This window comes from Muntiacus reevesi, chromosome 8 (genome assembly GCF_963930625.1).
Source record: "Muntiacus reevesi chromosome 8, mMunRee1.1, whole genome shotgun sequence".
Taxonomy (NCBI): Eukaryota; Metazoa; Chordata; class Mammalia; order Artiodactyla; family Cervidae; genus Muntiacus; species Muntiacus reevesi.
The window spans coordinates 21,452,511-21,469,184 of record NC_089256.1 but is presented as its reverse complement, the minus strand read 5'-3'; the positions used below and the strand labels follow the sequence as shown (position 1 = coordinate 21,469,184).

The following is a 16,674-nucleotide window of genomic DNA, read 5'->3' as shown; positions in this document are numbered from 1 at the left end:
GCCTTCCCATCTCCATACGGATGCTGCTTTATAGAAAGAATGCCACTTCTCTCATCAAAAGAGTTTGCTTCTTGAAACTGGACTTGAGTGCATTAATTTCTTTGGGTAACAGGATGTTACAAAATGTATTCCAGTAGACACTGAAGGGTGCTTACACATCAGAGCTTTGAACTCAGGTCTCTTGGTACTTGGAAACCTTCTACCACCATGTTAAAAAGCCCAACCCAGTCACCTTTGGGGGACAGGCCACTGTCAGACCATGGGAAGGTCTGGTCATTCCAGTCGAGGATCGGGTTGGTACCTGAGGTCATCCTAGACTGTTGGCCCCAGCCAAATCATCCTAGAGGAAAAGAACTGCCCAGCTAATCCTCTGAATCACAGGAAATAAACTGTTCCAAGCCATTAGGTTTTGAGACTGTTTTGTTACACACCAAGGACTAACTGATACATGCTAATTTTGCATTTTCTGCAGGCAACCTAATCCCAACAAACACACAATAACATCTTCATAACATTATTTAATTTTTGCACAACAGCCAATAAATGGTAGTTAGTGCTTCCACTTTAATAGAGTCAAATCCATTCTATCCTACTGCTGGGTATCAGTTCATACAATTTTTGTATCTCCCCCAAATGATAAGAACCTAATTATGTGACACACTAGGAAGAAATTAAAGTCAATAAGGAAAAATTGCTTACTCCTCTCACTCACACTCAGCAGCAACTGAGTATATCACTACTGTGTCCCTATCTACATCAAGCGTTAATTTTTTCTTTTCAGATGTTTCAAATTGATACAGTAATCTCTGTGCTGTGCATTTACTGAGACCTGCCATATATTATTCTAAGCTGGGATTATTCAAGCACATGAATCCCACTCTTGGAAGAAAAAGACTTCCAGTTCTGAACAGGATTCAATGATGTTCCAGTCAGCATTTTGGAAAGCTGGTTAACAGGTGAAGGTGTTCCCTGGCTCCACACCCTGACATCAGATCTGTGGAGTGGGGAGGCCTTTGAATAAAGGACAAATACTCCATATTTGAAGACAAGCTTCAAAATTCACATTATGCTCAGATACATACTTACATACTAAGTAATAAATTACTGAGGTCAGATTCTGTCCAAAGCACTGGTCTAAATGAGAGTAAAAAAAGAGAAAATACAAGAGAGCTGGGGGCCTGATGGAGGGAAGGGAAGGTTCCTGAGGGATCAGAACAGGCCTAGAAAGGGGATAGTGGGGATAGTGACAGGCAGACCCCCATCTATTTCACCTGACTGACCAGATATTCAAATAGGCAATGAAGAACAAACATGGGACACTTACCTTCACTGATTTCCTTTTCCACCCGTGAAGCATCTGAAATCTCAATCTCTCTGTCCAGGAAGCTGACTTTGCCTTTCCACTCGCCTTCATTCCCATGTTTTTTCAGCCTCAGCACGAGAGGACATCTTGTAACAATACCTAGGAAACCATTACTCATCAGGTCTATACTCTGCTGCTAACAGTCCTATATGGTGGTCTTTGACCAGTGGTTCTTAAATTTGTATATAATCATCTGGGAGGCTCCTAAAACTGCAAATTCCCTGTTCTCACCCTTTGACTCTCTGAGGCATGCTATCTGGGGTGACTCATGAATGTGCATCTAGAATGTACATTTCAGATGGAGTTTGACTTGAAATCCCCTACTTTAGATCTCCTGCTTCACCCAGTGTTTCCCATCAGCCCAGGTGGTTCACTGCAGTGAGAAATCCCAGACTTCTGCACACATCCTCCACCATCCCCCAGAAGACACAAAGAGAAGACAGCCATCGGTAAGCGGAGGACACAGCCCTCAGGAGAAACCAACCCTGGTAATACCTTGATCTTGGGCTTCTAGCCTCCCAAAATTTGAGAGGTAAACTTCTATTGTTTAAGCCCAAGTCTGAGGTCCTCTGTTACTGCAGCGTGAGCTAACCAAGACAGAAGGCAAGTGCTTACCACTGCCCCTGGGGAGGGCGACCCCAGACAGAGCCTCCAGCACGGAGCTCTTGCCCGAGCTCTGGTCCCCGATGACGGCGATGGCAGGCAGGGCCAGGTCCTGCTCCACGCCCAGGGACCGCAGGGAGTCAATGAGGTCAATGCAGGGCCGCACCTTCTCCTCGTATTGGCTGTACAGGTTGTTCTTCGACTCCTGGAAGAGGCAGAATGGGAGATCTCTATCATAGCCTGCAGGTCACGTTCCATCAAAGATGGACAATTTCAATCATCCTAATGTATACAAGTGATGAGAGCTCCCCAATCAAGAGAATGAGGGTAAAACAGAAATAAATATTTGAAGAAACAATAGCTAAAATGTCCTAAAACTTGGTGAAAACTATTAACCCAAAGATCCCCAAAGCTCAATGAGCCCAGAGCAAAGGAAACATAAAGTAACTATATCAAGGCACACTATAGTCAAATTGGTCAAAATCAGTGATAATGACAGAATGCCAGCCAGAAAATTACATGTTATGTACAGAGGAACAAACATGAGATTTATAGCATATTTCTCAGTAGAAACTATGCAAATGAGAAGACAGTGTAGCAACTTTGTTAAAGTACTGAGAAAAATCATCAACCTAAAATTTTCTACTCAGAAAAAAATATCTTTAAAAATAAGAAAGTAAGGACTTTTCTGGATGCACAAAAATGAATGAATTCATCACTAGCAGACCTGTAGGATGCCCTTCAAGCCAAAGGAAAAGGATAGTGAATGGACATTTTAATCTACACCAAGGAATTTACACCAGAAATGGTGACTACTACATTTTTTTATTACTTAAATATCTTTAAAAGACATTTGGCCATTTCAATAAGAATAACAATGTAATGTGGGGGTTTAAAATATTGATAAAATAAAAACATGACAAAAATGGCATGAAGGCTGGGAGGAGAGAAATGGACACATATTATCATAAGGTTTTTATATTATATATGAAATAATATATTAGTACTTGAAGGTAAACTTGATAAATTAAAGACATAATATATTCCCTAAAATAGTTTTACTCAATAAACCAACAAAGGAGATAAAATGAAATCATAAAAAACTTGGTTAATTCAAAAGAAAGCAGAAAAAGAGAAAATGAAGAATAGGGCAAATAGAAAACAAATAACAAAATGATCTTTCCAATCCAATTATATTAACAATCACAGTAAATCTAAATAGTCTAAATACTCCTAGAATAGTCAAATGACTTTGAAAAAGAAAAGAGTTGGAGGGTTAACATGACCTGATTTCCATAATTATTATTAAAGCTGTGGTAACCAATTTTCTTTAGGATTGATTGGTTTGATCTCCTTGCAATCCAAGGGACTCTCAAGAGGTTTCACCAGCAACACACTTCAAAAGCATCAGTTCCTCACCTCTGTTTACCCTTCCCAAATTACTCTTGGCAATTCCTTCTCCTCTCCTCTGTCCTGCCCACTTGTCCTTGTATCCACACCAAGTTCAAGCTCTCTCCTCTATTGCAAAGTCTTGAATAAAATCGTCCCCACTATTTTTAAACAAGTGTCCTGTGTGAGTTTTCTCAATAATGACACTTAAGAAAGGTTTGGAGCTTGAATCCCCAGGGAAAGCCTGGTGGTGGCTATGCACATACTTGGCTGTACCTTCATACTCCTCAGTGGCCTCTTAGCCCTCCTTATGGGTTCTTTTTGTTTTCATTTCTTTACATCACCCATTCCCAAGAGTTTATAAAACATGAACAATAATTAGCCAAAATGCATGTGCCAACCACTTGGGTTAAGAAAACACATATTCCCTGTACTTGAGATATTTCATCCACCCCTCCCCAGGTACCTTCCTCCTAAAACCCCTTTACCTCTAGAGGGTCCCTCTATTTCCAGGTTTATGATAACTATGTCCTTGCTCTTCATTTGTTTTACCACCCACCCATCTTTCCCTATAAAATACAGTCTATTTCTTCTGTGACCTGATTCTAGGGGATTCACCACTGTCTATTTATTGTTATTTACTTTTTTTTTTTTTTTTTTTGCCATGTCATGTGGCTTGCAGGGGATCTTAGTCCCCCAACAGATTGAATCCAAGCTATGGTAGTTGAATTGTTGAGCCCGAACCATACAGCCACCAGCCACACCATTGTTTTTTAGACCCAGCCATCATGATACTGGAAGTCTAGCTCATTACTTTTCACTGCTGTGTGGAATTCTGCTGCATACCACAATCTATGTATGCATTCCACTACTCATGGGCACTTGTGTTATTTCTGGTTTTGCTTATAAAAAGTGCTGTACAAACATGGCAAAATGCATCTCAAACTTCAGCACAAAGAAAAATCACCTAGAAGGCTTGTAGAAACACAGATGGTAGGCCCCACCCCTGAAATTTCTAGTTCACTAGGTCTGGGGAAGGATGTGCGAGGGTGATAGTTTGCATTTCAAACTTCCCCAGAGATATTTATGCTGCTTCTCTGGGGATCATACTCTGAGAACCAAGGTCAACACCTAGAAGTGGAATTTCTGGGTCTTAAGATACACCTTGTTCAACCTGGCCAGAAAGGCCAAGGGCCAAGCTACAGTCACCTGATATGAAGAATCAACTCACTGGAAAAGATTCTGATGCTGGAAAAGACTGAAGGCTAAAGGAGAAGAGTTTGGCAGAGGATGAGATGGTTAGATAGCATCACCGACTCAAGGGACATGAATTTAACTCTGGGAGATGGAAGACAGAGGAGCCTGGCATGCTGCAGTCCATGGGGTTTCAAAGAGGAGGACACAACTTAGCAACTGAATAACAAAAACAACAACATTCACACACGTGGGTGTGAGCATTATGAGTTCCTACTGCCCTGTACCTTGCCAGTTACAGCCAGGCAAGAGACAACAGCTATATCATGGTGCTGGAAAGATGGGTGAATTTCTTATTTTTCTGTGTCCTTCGGTGTAGTTTATAATATTGTTTAAAATACTGCTAACCACTGATTATGAAAATGGAGTCAAATGGAAAGAAGCTGAAGATCCATTGCTTTAAAACATACGACAGCAATAAAAAGAGTTAGTTCTAAGTGCCCAGCCTCCAACTCCTCTCAACAGCTGCACAAAGTAAATACTCTTATTTTCATTTTAGAAATGGAAAACCAGGCTTCTAAAGGGAGGAGTAATCACCCAAGATCTTACAACTGCAAGTGTCAGCAGTGGAATCAAATTTAGGTTGAACTGATTCCAGAAGCCAAGTTTGGTTCCCACCAAAAATATGTCTCATTCCTGGGAGAAAAGACACCACACATCTTCACTGTCCCGAGTGTCAGGAAGCATTTAACAAAAGACTTCCTGTGTGCTGTTTTGGATCTGTCAGAATCCCTCTGGCCCTTATTGATTCCTGAATATTCAGGAGTTAAGAGGAGAGGCACACCTTTGGCTTTCCCCGGGCAAAGGAATCCAGGCATTTCTCATTACAGTGATAAGTACCCTCTTCCTTCTTATGAAAAGGTGATCGTTTGCAACTCTGTCTTTGATAGGGATCATCTTGTGTTTTGTAAGTCTGGAATTTTAATCTTTGTCTTTGCTGAGAATAACCACCTTGTAAGACAGTATATATGCCCACATCGTGTTGATTAAAACACCTTTGCTCCATCAGAGCTTTGGTCCCCGTGTCTTTCTTTCTTTCTTTCTTTCTCTCTCTCTCTCTTTCTGGCTAATTCCTTGGAGCACGGAGGCCCGCTGAGCTCATTTTCTTGCCCGGGCTTCTAAGACCCTCTCGAGAAGGCGCACTGCCTTCACCCACTGGAGAGGGCGCCTGGTGCCTACATGCAGCAGCGTGAGTTGTAAGAACAGGACTCTATTGGCTTTCCACGTAAACCAGGGGGTATCAGCCTCTTTCTCTCTCTTACTTTCTTATCGTCGACTCCAGACCACTAGGTTCTGGTCCATTCAAGGACCAACAAGTGGCGCCCAGAAACAGGGGCTTGGTACACGTGGCTTCAGACAGAGTGACCCCCAGGGCCTATTGAGGCCGGTAAGTATTACGACATGGGTCAATCGGCTGGAAAGCCCCCTCACTTTTCTGCTTTACTTCAGCACTTATTTAAAGTTCAGGGATTTTCAGTTTCACGCCAGAGAATAGAGGCTTGCCTTCAGACAGTGGTTGAATGTAACCCTTGGTTCCCTAATGAAGGTAGTTCCGATAGATTTCTGGCCCCTATGGGCTCTCACTGAAGCTGTGATTCTGCCATTCCAAGGTAATTCTAGTCCTCCTGATAACTGGCAACAGGCAGAACACTTATTACATGAATATAAATTAGACAATGATACCTTAAAAAGACCCAATTAGAACAACAAAAGATATTTCAAGATTTTCCTACCAACCGTGGCCCAATTGCTCCAGGTGCTCCTCCCCTGCTGGAGGGCACAAATCCCAAAGTCTCTCCCTGGATAAAACCTAATGATTTTGGCAACAACTCCCTTAAGACACCTTTTAACATTAAAACCGACAACACCTTTCTGAAGAGCAATAATCTACCCCCTTTGCGACAGAGGCTCTCTGAATTGCTGGCTTTGCAATCACAAGTCTCTGAAGCCAATGGTTTTTCCGCCTTTCCAGTTTTAAGAAATGCTGACGCTCAAGGGCAGATAATACCTCAATATGAAGGTATTAACCTTTTTCACGTGCAACAAATGAAAAAGGCTGTAACTATGTGTGGCTCACATTTGCCTTTTACTAGAGAGATTCTAAATGCTCTGGCATCTTCTATTGGAAACTTTATTCCCTATGATTGGCGAATTTTAATAAAAGCCCTCCTTAAACCAGGAGAATATCTTCAATGGACAATGTGTTTTCAAGATATAGCCAGAGATCATGCTAACAGAAATGCTTGAGCTGGCGCTCCCGAAAATCAAATTACTTTTGAGATGCTAACTGGCACCGGACAATTTGACGCTATAAAAGCTCAAATATGATGCCTTTCGTTGCTGCATGAACAATTAAAAACAGTGGCCCTTGAAGCTTGGGATCAAATTACTCCTCAAGGGGAGCCTACAGGTAGCTACACTAAAATATTGCAGGGACCTAATGAAAAGTATGCCAATTTCTTAGCTAGATTAGAAACTGTTATTTCCCGTACAGTAACCGGAAAAGAAGCTAAAAGGCAACTAGAAAAATTACTTACTTATGAAAATGCAAATCAGGAATGACAAAGGGCTATAGCCCCAATTCGTGAGACAGGGACTATTTTTGATTATTTAAAGGCTTATAGCAATATAGAATCAGAAACTCAAAAGTTGCAAATGCTAGCTGAAACAATGGTTGCTGCCTTAAGAATAGGAAAATAATGGATGTTTTACCTGTGGAGATAAGTACCATTTAAAAAGAGGCTGCCCTAAGAAAACTTAAAAAAAAAAAAAAAAAACTCCAAAAAATCTGCCCTTGCTGCCGTAGAGAAATGCATTGTGCCAAAGAGTGTAAATTTAAATTTGATATTGAAGGAAAACCTATTCCAGGAAACTCCAAGCAGGAGATCGCCAGGTCCTCTTCAACAAAAACCAGAGGCAAATTCCATCTTTTCCCTCAAACCCTCAACATCTGGCAGTGCTGCCCTCGATAGACCAGCCCTAAACTCCTTTACCCTCAAGCAGCCCCCTCTAGAATACCTACTGGACTTTTTGGACCCCTGCCCCCACAAACCTTCAGTCTTTTACTGGGCGGATCTAGTTTGACTTAACAGGCAGGAAGGCCAGGGGTCTCCAAATGGAAAAAATAGGCTGCAAGTGCCAGACATTTTTATCCATCTTAAGCAGCAAGAAGAAACTAGCAATTTTTTTTTCTCTATATAAATTTAAAAATCGGTTTCTCTTAAAATACTGTGCTGCCACAATGACAGCTGGTTTCACTTAAAGTTAACTTCTCTCAAACCCTGAGTTAACCAATGCATTTTTCTTATGGAAATGTTTGTCTTAAGCTATGTTAATGTGCATTTACTCCAGACTCTGTCTTCAAGTTGGTTCTGCCTAAGACTCAGAACAGACTCGACAAACTGGTATGTTTTACTCATGAAAATGTTCTCTTAAACTATGTTAATGAAACTACATTTGCTTGAAAACCTGCCTTTCTTCAATATTCACGTCAATCATTTTGTGGCCCAGGACAACTCACCTGGTGCCAAGGTTATCTCAAAATGCATGTTGTGGGTGAGGGGCCTGGTGCTGTTCTGTTCAGTTTTGAGATATTTCTTTTCTCTAATTAAGCAGACTGCTGGTAGTTATATGACATCTGGCCAAAGACTAGCAGGGGGGCACTCTTTCTGCCCCCTTCTGATGCTTATGTCAAAAGCTTTCTCTATCTCCTTTATACTTTAATAAAACTTTATTACAAATAAATCGCAATTTGAGAACACATTACAAACTTCTACTGATTTCCAATTAGCTTTTCTAAAATATTTTGGAGAAATATCATTTCATTATCCTTCTGGTAAGCTATGGAATTTTCTTCAAAAACTTTGAATTTATTATTTCTCGCATTTCTTTTAAATAGATGGGACTAAAAACACCAAAACTCCATTCTGGTCTCTTAAAAAATATAAAGTCTTTTATACTAAATTTCATTCTGCTCAACAAAATAAATTATATGCTCTTATTCAAGTTATTTGCCTATATCCTTACCCCATTAATATAGTCTCTATTCTATATATTCAGTTTTTGTATTAAAAAATATAGAAACCTCCACCATAAACTCCTAGTTCTATTAAAATATACAATGGCCCTGCCTATATTTCTAGACACTTTAAACAATTTTTATGATCTTTTTCTATTAAACATATTACAGGTATTCCTTATAATCCACAGGCACAAGGCATAGTCGAACGAGCACATCACACACTAAAGTTAAAAATAAAAAAAATTTTAAAAGGGGGAATACACAGGAACACTACTGTCTTCCTTATCCAAAGCAGACTTTACTAGATTCCAACATATTTTCTAAACTCATAATTATTGTTAATACAGCTCTATTTGTTTTAAATTTTTTAAACCTACTACAGGGAAATATTTTAACAAGAGCAGAAAGACATTTCAAGGAATTGAAGGACACTACTCTTCCTCTGCCCATTTGGGACCAAGAAGGGTTCAATAAACAATAGAAATCTGGGAAATTAATCTCACAGGGAAAGGAATATGCTTGTATTTCCCCAGGTGGATCCAATAAATTTTTCCTCAGAAAATTCGACCCAAGGGGGCCCCCGACATTCAAAATGGAGATGAAACAAGAACTCCAGGAGGAAGAAATTCCAATACGGGCCATGGCGGCTCTAAAGATCTCCAGAAAGCACCACCCTTGGAGACATCAACCCTATGATATCTCCTCTTGGGGGCAAATAAAAACCCTCATTAATCAAGTTAAGAATCTGATTTCTTGTAAATGGGTTGAATGCCCCAACCAAAAGACAAAGACTGGCTGAATGGATACAAAAGCAAGACCCCTACATATGCTGTCTACAAGAGACCCACCTCAAAGCAAGGGACACACACAGACCGAAAGTGAAGGGCTGGAAAAAAATATTCCACGCAAACTGAGACCAAAAGAAAGCAGGAGTCGCAATACTTATATCAGATAAAATAGACTTCAAAATAAAGGCTGTGAAAAGAGACAAAGAAGGACACTACATAACGATCAAAGGATCAATCCAAGAAGAAGATATAACAATTACAAATATATATGCATCCAACATAGGAGCACCGCAATATGTAAGGCAAATGCTAATAAGAATGAAGAGGGAAATTAACAATAACACAATAATAGTGGGAGACTTTAATACCCCACTCACACTTACGGACAGATCAACTAAACAGAAAATTAACAGGGAAACACAAACTTTAAATGACACAATGGTCCAGCTAGACCTAATTGATAACTATAGGACATTTCACTCCAAAACAATCAATTTCACCTTTTTCTCAAGTGCACATGGAAACTTCTCCAGAATAGATCACATCCTGGGCCATAAATCTAGCCTTGGTAAATTCAAAAAAATTGAAATCATTCCAGTAATCTTTTCTGACCACAATGCAGTAAGATTAGATCTCAATTACAGGAAAAAACTATTAAAAATTCCAACATATTGAGGCTAAATAACACGCTTCTGAATAACAAACAAATCATAGAAGAAATCAAAATATGCATAGAAACGAATGAAAATGAAAACACAACAACCCAAAACCTATGGGACACTGTAAAAGCAGTGCTAAGGGGAAGGTTCATAGCAATACAGGCTTACCTCAAAAACAAGAAAAAAGTCAAATAAATAGCCTAACTCTACACCTAAAGCAACTAGAGGAGGAAGAAATGAAGAACCCCAGAGCTAGTAGAAGGAAAGAAATCTTAAAAATTAGGGCAGAAATAAATCCAAAAGAAACAAAAGAGACCATAGCAAAAATCAACAAAGCTAAAAGTTGGTTTTTTGAAAAGGTAAATATAACTGACAAGCCGTTAGCCAGACTCATCAAGAAGCAAAGGGAGAAGAACCAAATCAACAAAATTAGAAATGAAAATGGAGAGATCACAACAGACAACACTGAAATACAAAGGATCATAAGAGACTACTACCAGCAGCTCTATGCCAATAAAATGGACAAGTTGGAAGAAATGGACAAATTCTTAGAAAAGTATAATTTTCCAAAACTGAACCAGGAAGAAATAGAAGATCTTAACAGACCCATCACAAGCATGGAAATCAAAACTGTAATCAGAAATCTTCTAGCAAACAAAATCCCAGGACCAGATGGCTTCACAGCTGAATTCTACCAAAAATTAAGAGAAGAGCTAACACCTATCTTACTCAAACTCTTCCAAAAAATTGCAGAAGGCAAACTTCCAGACTCATTCTATGAGGCCACCATCACCCTAATTCCAAAACCAGACAAAGATGCCACAAAAAAAGAAAACTACAGGCCAATATCACTGATGAACATAGATGCAAAAATCCTTAACAAAATTCTAGCAAACAGAATCCAACAACATATTGAAAAGATCATACATCATGACCAAGTGGGCCTTATCCCAGGAATGCAAGGATTCTTTAATATCCACAAATCAATCAATGTAATACACCACATTAACAAATTGAAAGATAAAAACCATATGATTATCTCAATAGATGCAGAAAAAGCCTTTGACAAAATTCAACATCCATTTATGATAAAAACTCTCCAGAAAGCAGGCATAGAAGGAACATACCTCAACATAATAAAAGCTATATATGACAAACCCACAGCAAACATTATCCTCAACGGTGAAAAATTTAAAGCATTTCCCTTAAAGTCAGGGATAAGACAAGGGTGTCCACTCTAACCACTACTATTCAGCATAGTTTTGGAAGTGTTGGCCACAGCCATCAGAGCAGAAAAAGAAATAAAAAGAATCCAGATAGGAAAAGAAGAAGTAAAATTCTCACTGTTTGCAGACGACATGATCCTCTACATAGAAAACCCTAAAGACTCTTCCAGAAAATTACTAGAGCTAATCAATGAATACAGTAATGTTGCAGGATATAAAATTAACACACAGAAATCCCTTGCATTCCTATACACTAACAATGAGAAAACAGAAAGAGAAATTAAGGAAACAATACCATTCACCATTGCAACAAAAAGAATAAAATACTTAGGAGTATATCTACCTAAAGAAATGAAAGACCTATATATAGAAAACTATAAAACACTGATGAAAGAAATCAAAGAGGACACAAATAGATGGAGAAACATACCGTGTTCATGGATTGGAAGACTCAATACTGTCAAAATGGCTATACTACCCAAAGCAATCTATAGATTCAATGCAATCCCTATCAAGCTACCAACGGTAGTTTTCACAGAACTAGAACAAATAACTTCACAATTTGTATGGAAATACAAAAAACCTCGAATAGCCAAAGCAATCTTGAGAAAGAAGAATGGAACTGGAAGAATCAACCTGCCTGACTTCAGGCTCTACTACAAAGCCACAGTCATCAAGACAGTATGGTACTGGCACAAAGACAGAAATATAGATCAATGAAACAGAATTGAAAGCCCAGAGATAAATCCATGTACCTTTGGACACCTTATCTTTGACAAAGGAGGCAAGGATATACAATGGAAAAAAGACAACCTCTTTAACAAGTGGTGCTGGGAAAACTGGTCAACCACTTGTAAAAGAATGAAACTAGAACACCTTCTAACACCATACACAAAAATAAACTCAAAATGGATTAAAGATCTAAATGTAAGACCAGAAACTATAAAACTCGTAGAGGAGAACATAGGCAAAACACTCTCTGACATAAATCACAGCAGGATCCTCTATGACCCACCTCCCAGAATATTGGAAATAAAAGCAAAAATACACAAATGGGACCTAATTAAACTTAAAAGCTTTTGCATAACAAAAGAAACTATAAGCAAGGTGAAAAGACAGCCCTCAGATTGGGAGAAAATAATAGCAAATGAAGCAACAGACAAAGGATTAATGTAAAAAAATATACAAGCAGCTTCTGCAGCTCAATTCCAGAAAAATAAATGACCCAATCAAAAAATGGGCCAAAGAACTAAACAAACATTTCTCCAAAGAAGACATACAGATGGCTAATAAACACATGAAAAGATGCTCAACATCACTCATTACCAGAGAAATGCAAATCAAAACCACAATGAGGTACCATTACACACCAGTCAGGATGGCTGCTATCCAAAAATCTACAAGCAATAAATGCTGGAGAGGGTGTGGAGAAAAGGGAACCCTCTTACACTGTTGGTGGGAATGCAAACTAGTACAGCCGCTATGGAGAACAGTGTGGAGATTCCTTAAAAAACTGGAAAAAGAACTGCCATATGACCCAGCAATACCACTCCTGGGCATACACACCAAGGAAACTACATCTGAAAGAGACATGTGCATCCCAATGTTCATCGCAGCACTGTTTATAATAACCAGGACATGGAAGCAACCTAGATGCCCATCAGCAGACAAATGGATAAGGAAGCTGTGGCACATATACACAATGGAATATTACTCAGCCATTAAAAAGAATTCATTTGAATCAGTTCTAATGAGATGGATGAAACTGGAGCCCATTATACAGAGTGAAGAAAGCCAGAAAGATAAAGACCAATACAGTATACTAAGGCATATATATGGAATTTTAAAAGATGGTAACGATAACCCAATATGCAAAACAGAGACACAGATGTACAGAACAGACTTCGGGACTCTGTGGGAGAAGGCGAGGGTCGGATGTTCTAAGAGAATAGTACTGAAACAAGTATACTATCAAGAGTGAAACAGACCACCAGCCCAGGTTGGATGCATGAGACAAGTGCTCAGGGCTGGTGCACTGGGAAGACCCAGAGGGATAGGATGGGGAGGGAGGTGGGAGGGGGGATCGGGATGGGGAACACATGTAAATCCATGGCTGATTCATGTCAATGTATGGCAAAAACCACTACAATATTGTAAAGTAATTAGCCTCCAATTAATAAAAATAAATGGAGAAAAAAAAATCTGATTTCTCAACAGGGAATGCCTCAGAGTCCTGAAAACCTTATCGCTATGCTCTGTTGGCCTGCACGATCCCTGCTGGAGCTGGATTAACTAATTTACTTACCCAACCCCCCTTTATTTCAGGTCATAAAATGGACAGAGAAAAGACCCAGCATATCAACCAATGACTCCACCCAAATGCCCCCTCCCTGGAACCCTCACACCCTGGGGAGGAGAGAAAACTAGTTAACATTTCTTTAGGTTATGAAGTCCTTCCTTTGTGTATGGGCCCAGCAAAATTATGCATAAACATTGGCCGACAAACTTAGGCTTTAGTCCTGCCTCCAAAAGAAGACTTGCAGACATTGCTGCCCTTTTTCTGTCTATGAACCATGTTTATACTACTGAAACTTTAGGGAAAGAACAAAAAACATGCATTATGCTGCTTAAGTGACTTAAAAGGTTACTAACACTTCGTTGAAACATTACCATGACAAAGGACTTGTTGGCTGGCCTCCTCCTCCTCCTCCTTCTCCTCCTCGAATTGTCCTCAACAAACAAATTGAGCTTGAACTATGAGACATATAAAACATAAAAACTTGCTGCCAATGTTAGGGGAAGCACACTGATTGAAACCGCCCACCCTTGCCAGGCACCATAGTAACTATTTGCATGAGTTGTTTTATGACAGGAGATCCTGGTAAGGAATACAGAGCTAATAAGCCATGACCAAATGACCAACCGGAAGAGTTCGGGAAAGGTCACAAGGAGACACTGCGTGTCTGTCCACTTCCCAGAATCCCTCTCGCTAGCATTCTTCTTGGCTGAGCGATGCGTGCGCCACCAGGAAAGACTCTGAATTAGAATGATTGGCCAAAGACCACCCGGAGGCCAATCCCATCACCATGAAACCCGAGACTGTGAGTCACGTGACAGAGCAGTTCTCCTGGGTTCCCTCACCCTCCTGCTCTCCACCCGGGTGCCCTTTCCCAATAAAATCTCTTGCTTTATCAGCACATGTGTCTCCTCGGACAATTCTTTTCTGAGTGTTAGACAAGAGCCCAGTTTCGGGCCCTGGAAGGGGTCCCCCTTCCTGCAGCAAATGGCGACTCTGGTGGGGACTCTTCTTCGCTGACATCCTGACCACTTGGGGTACTCAGGGACCAGCTTGCCTGCCAATGGACCAGACCCAGCGGCCGCAACTGGGACCCTTTTGTCCCTGGTCTCCTCTTGACGTGGACAACTGGCCAGAGTGCCCCGACCGTAAAGAACAAGAGATTTTATTGACCTCCCTCCCCTTCCCTCTCTCTTTCCTCTCCTTAGCCCTTCCTATCCTTCCCGTTTTTCTAGTCCCCCGGTCCTGGATGCAGGAATCTGGTCGAAGGACCTCAGCCTGAGCTGAGGGTTGGAGACTGATCACCTCCTCTTGGCAGAGAACTCAAATTCTGGTTCTGGTTTCTGGTAGGGCCGAGTTCCAGTCCTCCCTTCTCTGGAAGCCCAGGGAAAAGTCCCATAACGCCTGGGAGTCTGCAGGTGGCAGGAGACGTCTGTAAGGCCACCCCTTTTATGCCCTCCTTTCCTGCCTCCTCCTCCTTCTTCTTTCAACCTGGCTTCCTTTCCTCCTTTTGACATCTTTGAAGACATCTGAAGTTCTGTGTCTCTATAGAAGGTTTTCTGAGAGACTGTATTCTTGTATTTAAGGGAGTGTCTGATGAAGACTGCCAGGTTTATATGTGTGTTTTAACTCTGTTCTGTGTTGTGATTTTTCATGGCCATTTTGCTTTGTCTGGCCACCATTTGGTTTAAACCTGCCGCCACTTTGTTAAAACTTGATTTTCTTTCCCTGTGCCTTGAGGCCAGGGCTCTCAGTAACACTTATCTAGACCATCTCTAACTCCTGAGACTGAGGGGAAAAGGGGAAAAGCCTTTAAAATTTTTATTTGTTTCAACTTTTTTTATAAACCAGTAAATTTTATATTGTAATATCTAATTCATGACCAAACTTAGAAAATGAAGCTAGATCTTGCACTGTGTTGGTATGTCTTTGTCTCTGGGTAATATTTTTTAGGTTAATTTGTGAATGAGCTCTATTTAATTGGCTTAAAGAAAGGTAAGTGCTTACAAATCAAATAATTCTAAATTAAACAATAAATTCCAGGTACAGGTGAACTGGGAAATATTCAGTATTAAATACCTGATATTAATGTTGGTTGGCCTATCTAATATGGACATGTCTTAGAGTAATTAACATTAAGTAGAATATTTTTATTGTACCTAGGTTTAATATAAGTTAAATATTATATCTATTACAAGTTTGTCAACAAGGAAATTACCTCGAGTGAAGAAACTTCTAAAAATCTAAATGAGATATGAATTTGTATATAAACTCTATTAAGAATAATTATTCTTTAGGAATATCTGTCTACAATAGTCTCTCCAGATTGGCGTAACTTGAATTTCTAAGCATTGTGCTAACCTAAGTATTGGAAGTCTATTGAATAATTAGGTCATTTCCAAATAAAATGCAATTTTGAAACATTTACTGCTAAATACTGATTTCCTTTTACAGAAAAACTAAAGAGATTTGGAACTATAAATGAATAATGTTTGATGCCACCATAAAATGTTTTAAAAAGCAAGGGTTTTAGAAATTAGCACTGGTATTTATGCTCACCAATCTATAAAATGCTAATATAAAAGTTAGCTTTTGGTTGCTAAAGGAAAGCAGGAAGTGTGCTTTCAGTTTAAAAAAGGTATGAAAAAAAATACTAAAAAGTTATGCATGATCAGGATTCTCTAAAATTGGATTACAATTAGTTAGATAAATAGATTTTGTTAGGAATGACATGGCCATAAGAAAACTGGTTAGACAGATCTGAAAGAGACATGTACACCCCAATGTTCATCGCAGCACTGTTTATAATAGCCAGGACATGGAAGCAACCTAGATGCCCATCAGCAGATGAATGGATAAGGAAGCTGTGGTACATATACACCATGGAATATTACTCAGCCATTAAAAAGAATTCATTTGAATCAGTTCTAATGAGATGGACGAAACTGGAGCCCATTATACAGAGTGAAGTAAGCCAGAAAGATAAAGAACATTACAGCATACTAACACATATATATGGAATTTAGAAACATGGTAATGATAACCCTATATGCAAAACAGAAAAAGAGACACAGA

At 39.6% G+C, this 16,674-nt stretch overlaps 1 protein-coding gene across 3 annotated transcripts in view; it reads right to left on the bottom strand.

Moving 5' to 3' along the window:
- MX1 (MX dynamin like GTPase 1) overlaps positions 1-16,674 on the bottom strand; it is a 52,042-nt gene that overhangs the window by 19,572 nt on the left and 15,796 nt on the right. For 2 of the 3 annotated variants that reach the window (XM_065943258.1, XM_065943261.1), the window contains exons 4-6: positions 13,974-14,057; positions 1,979-2,171; positions 1,325-1,462 (exon numbers count right to left, since the gene is read on the bottom strand). In XM_065943258.1, the coding sequence (XP_065799330.1) occupies positions 1,325-1,462; positions 1,979-2,171; positions 13,974-14,057 (415 nt within the window). The remainder of the gene's footprint in view (positions 1-1,324; positions 1,463-1,978; positions 2,172-13,973; positions 14,058-16,674) is intronic. The other variant, XM_065943259.1, reaches the window with a different exon arrangement.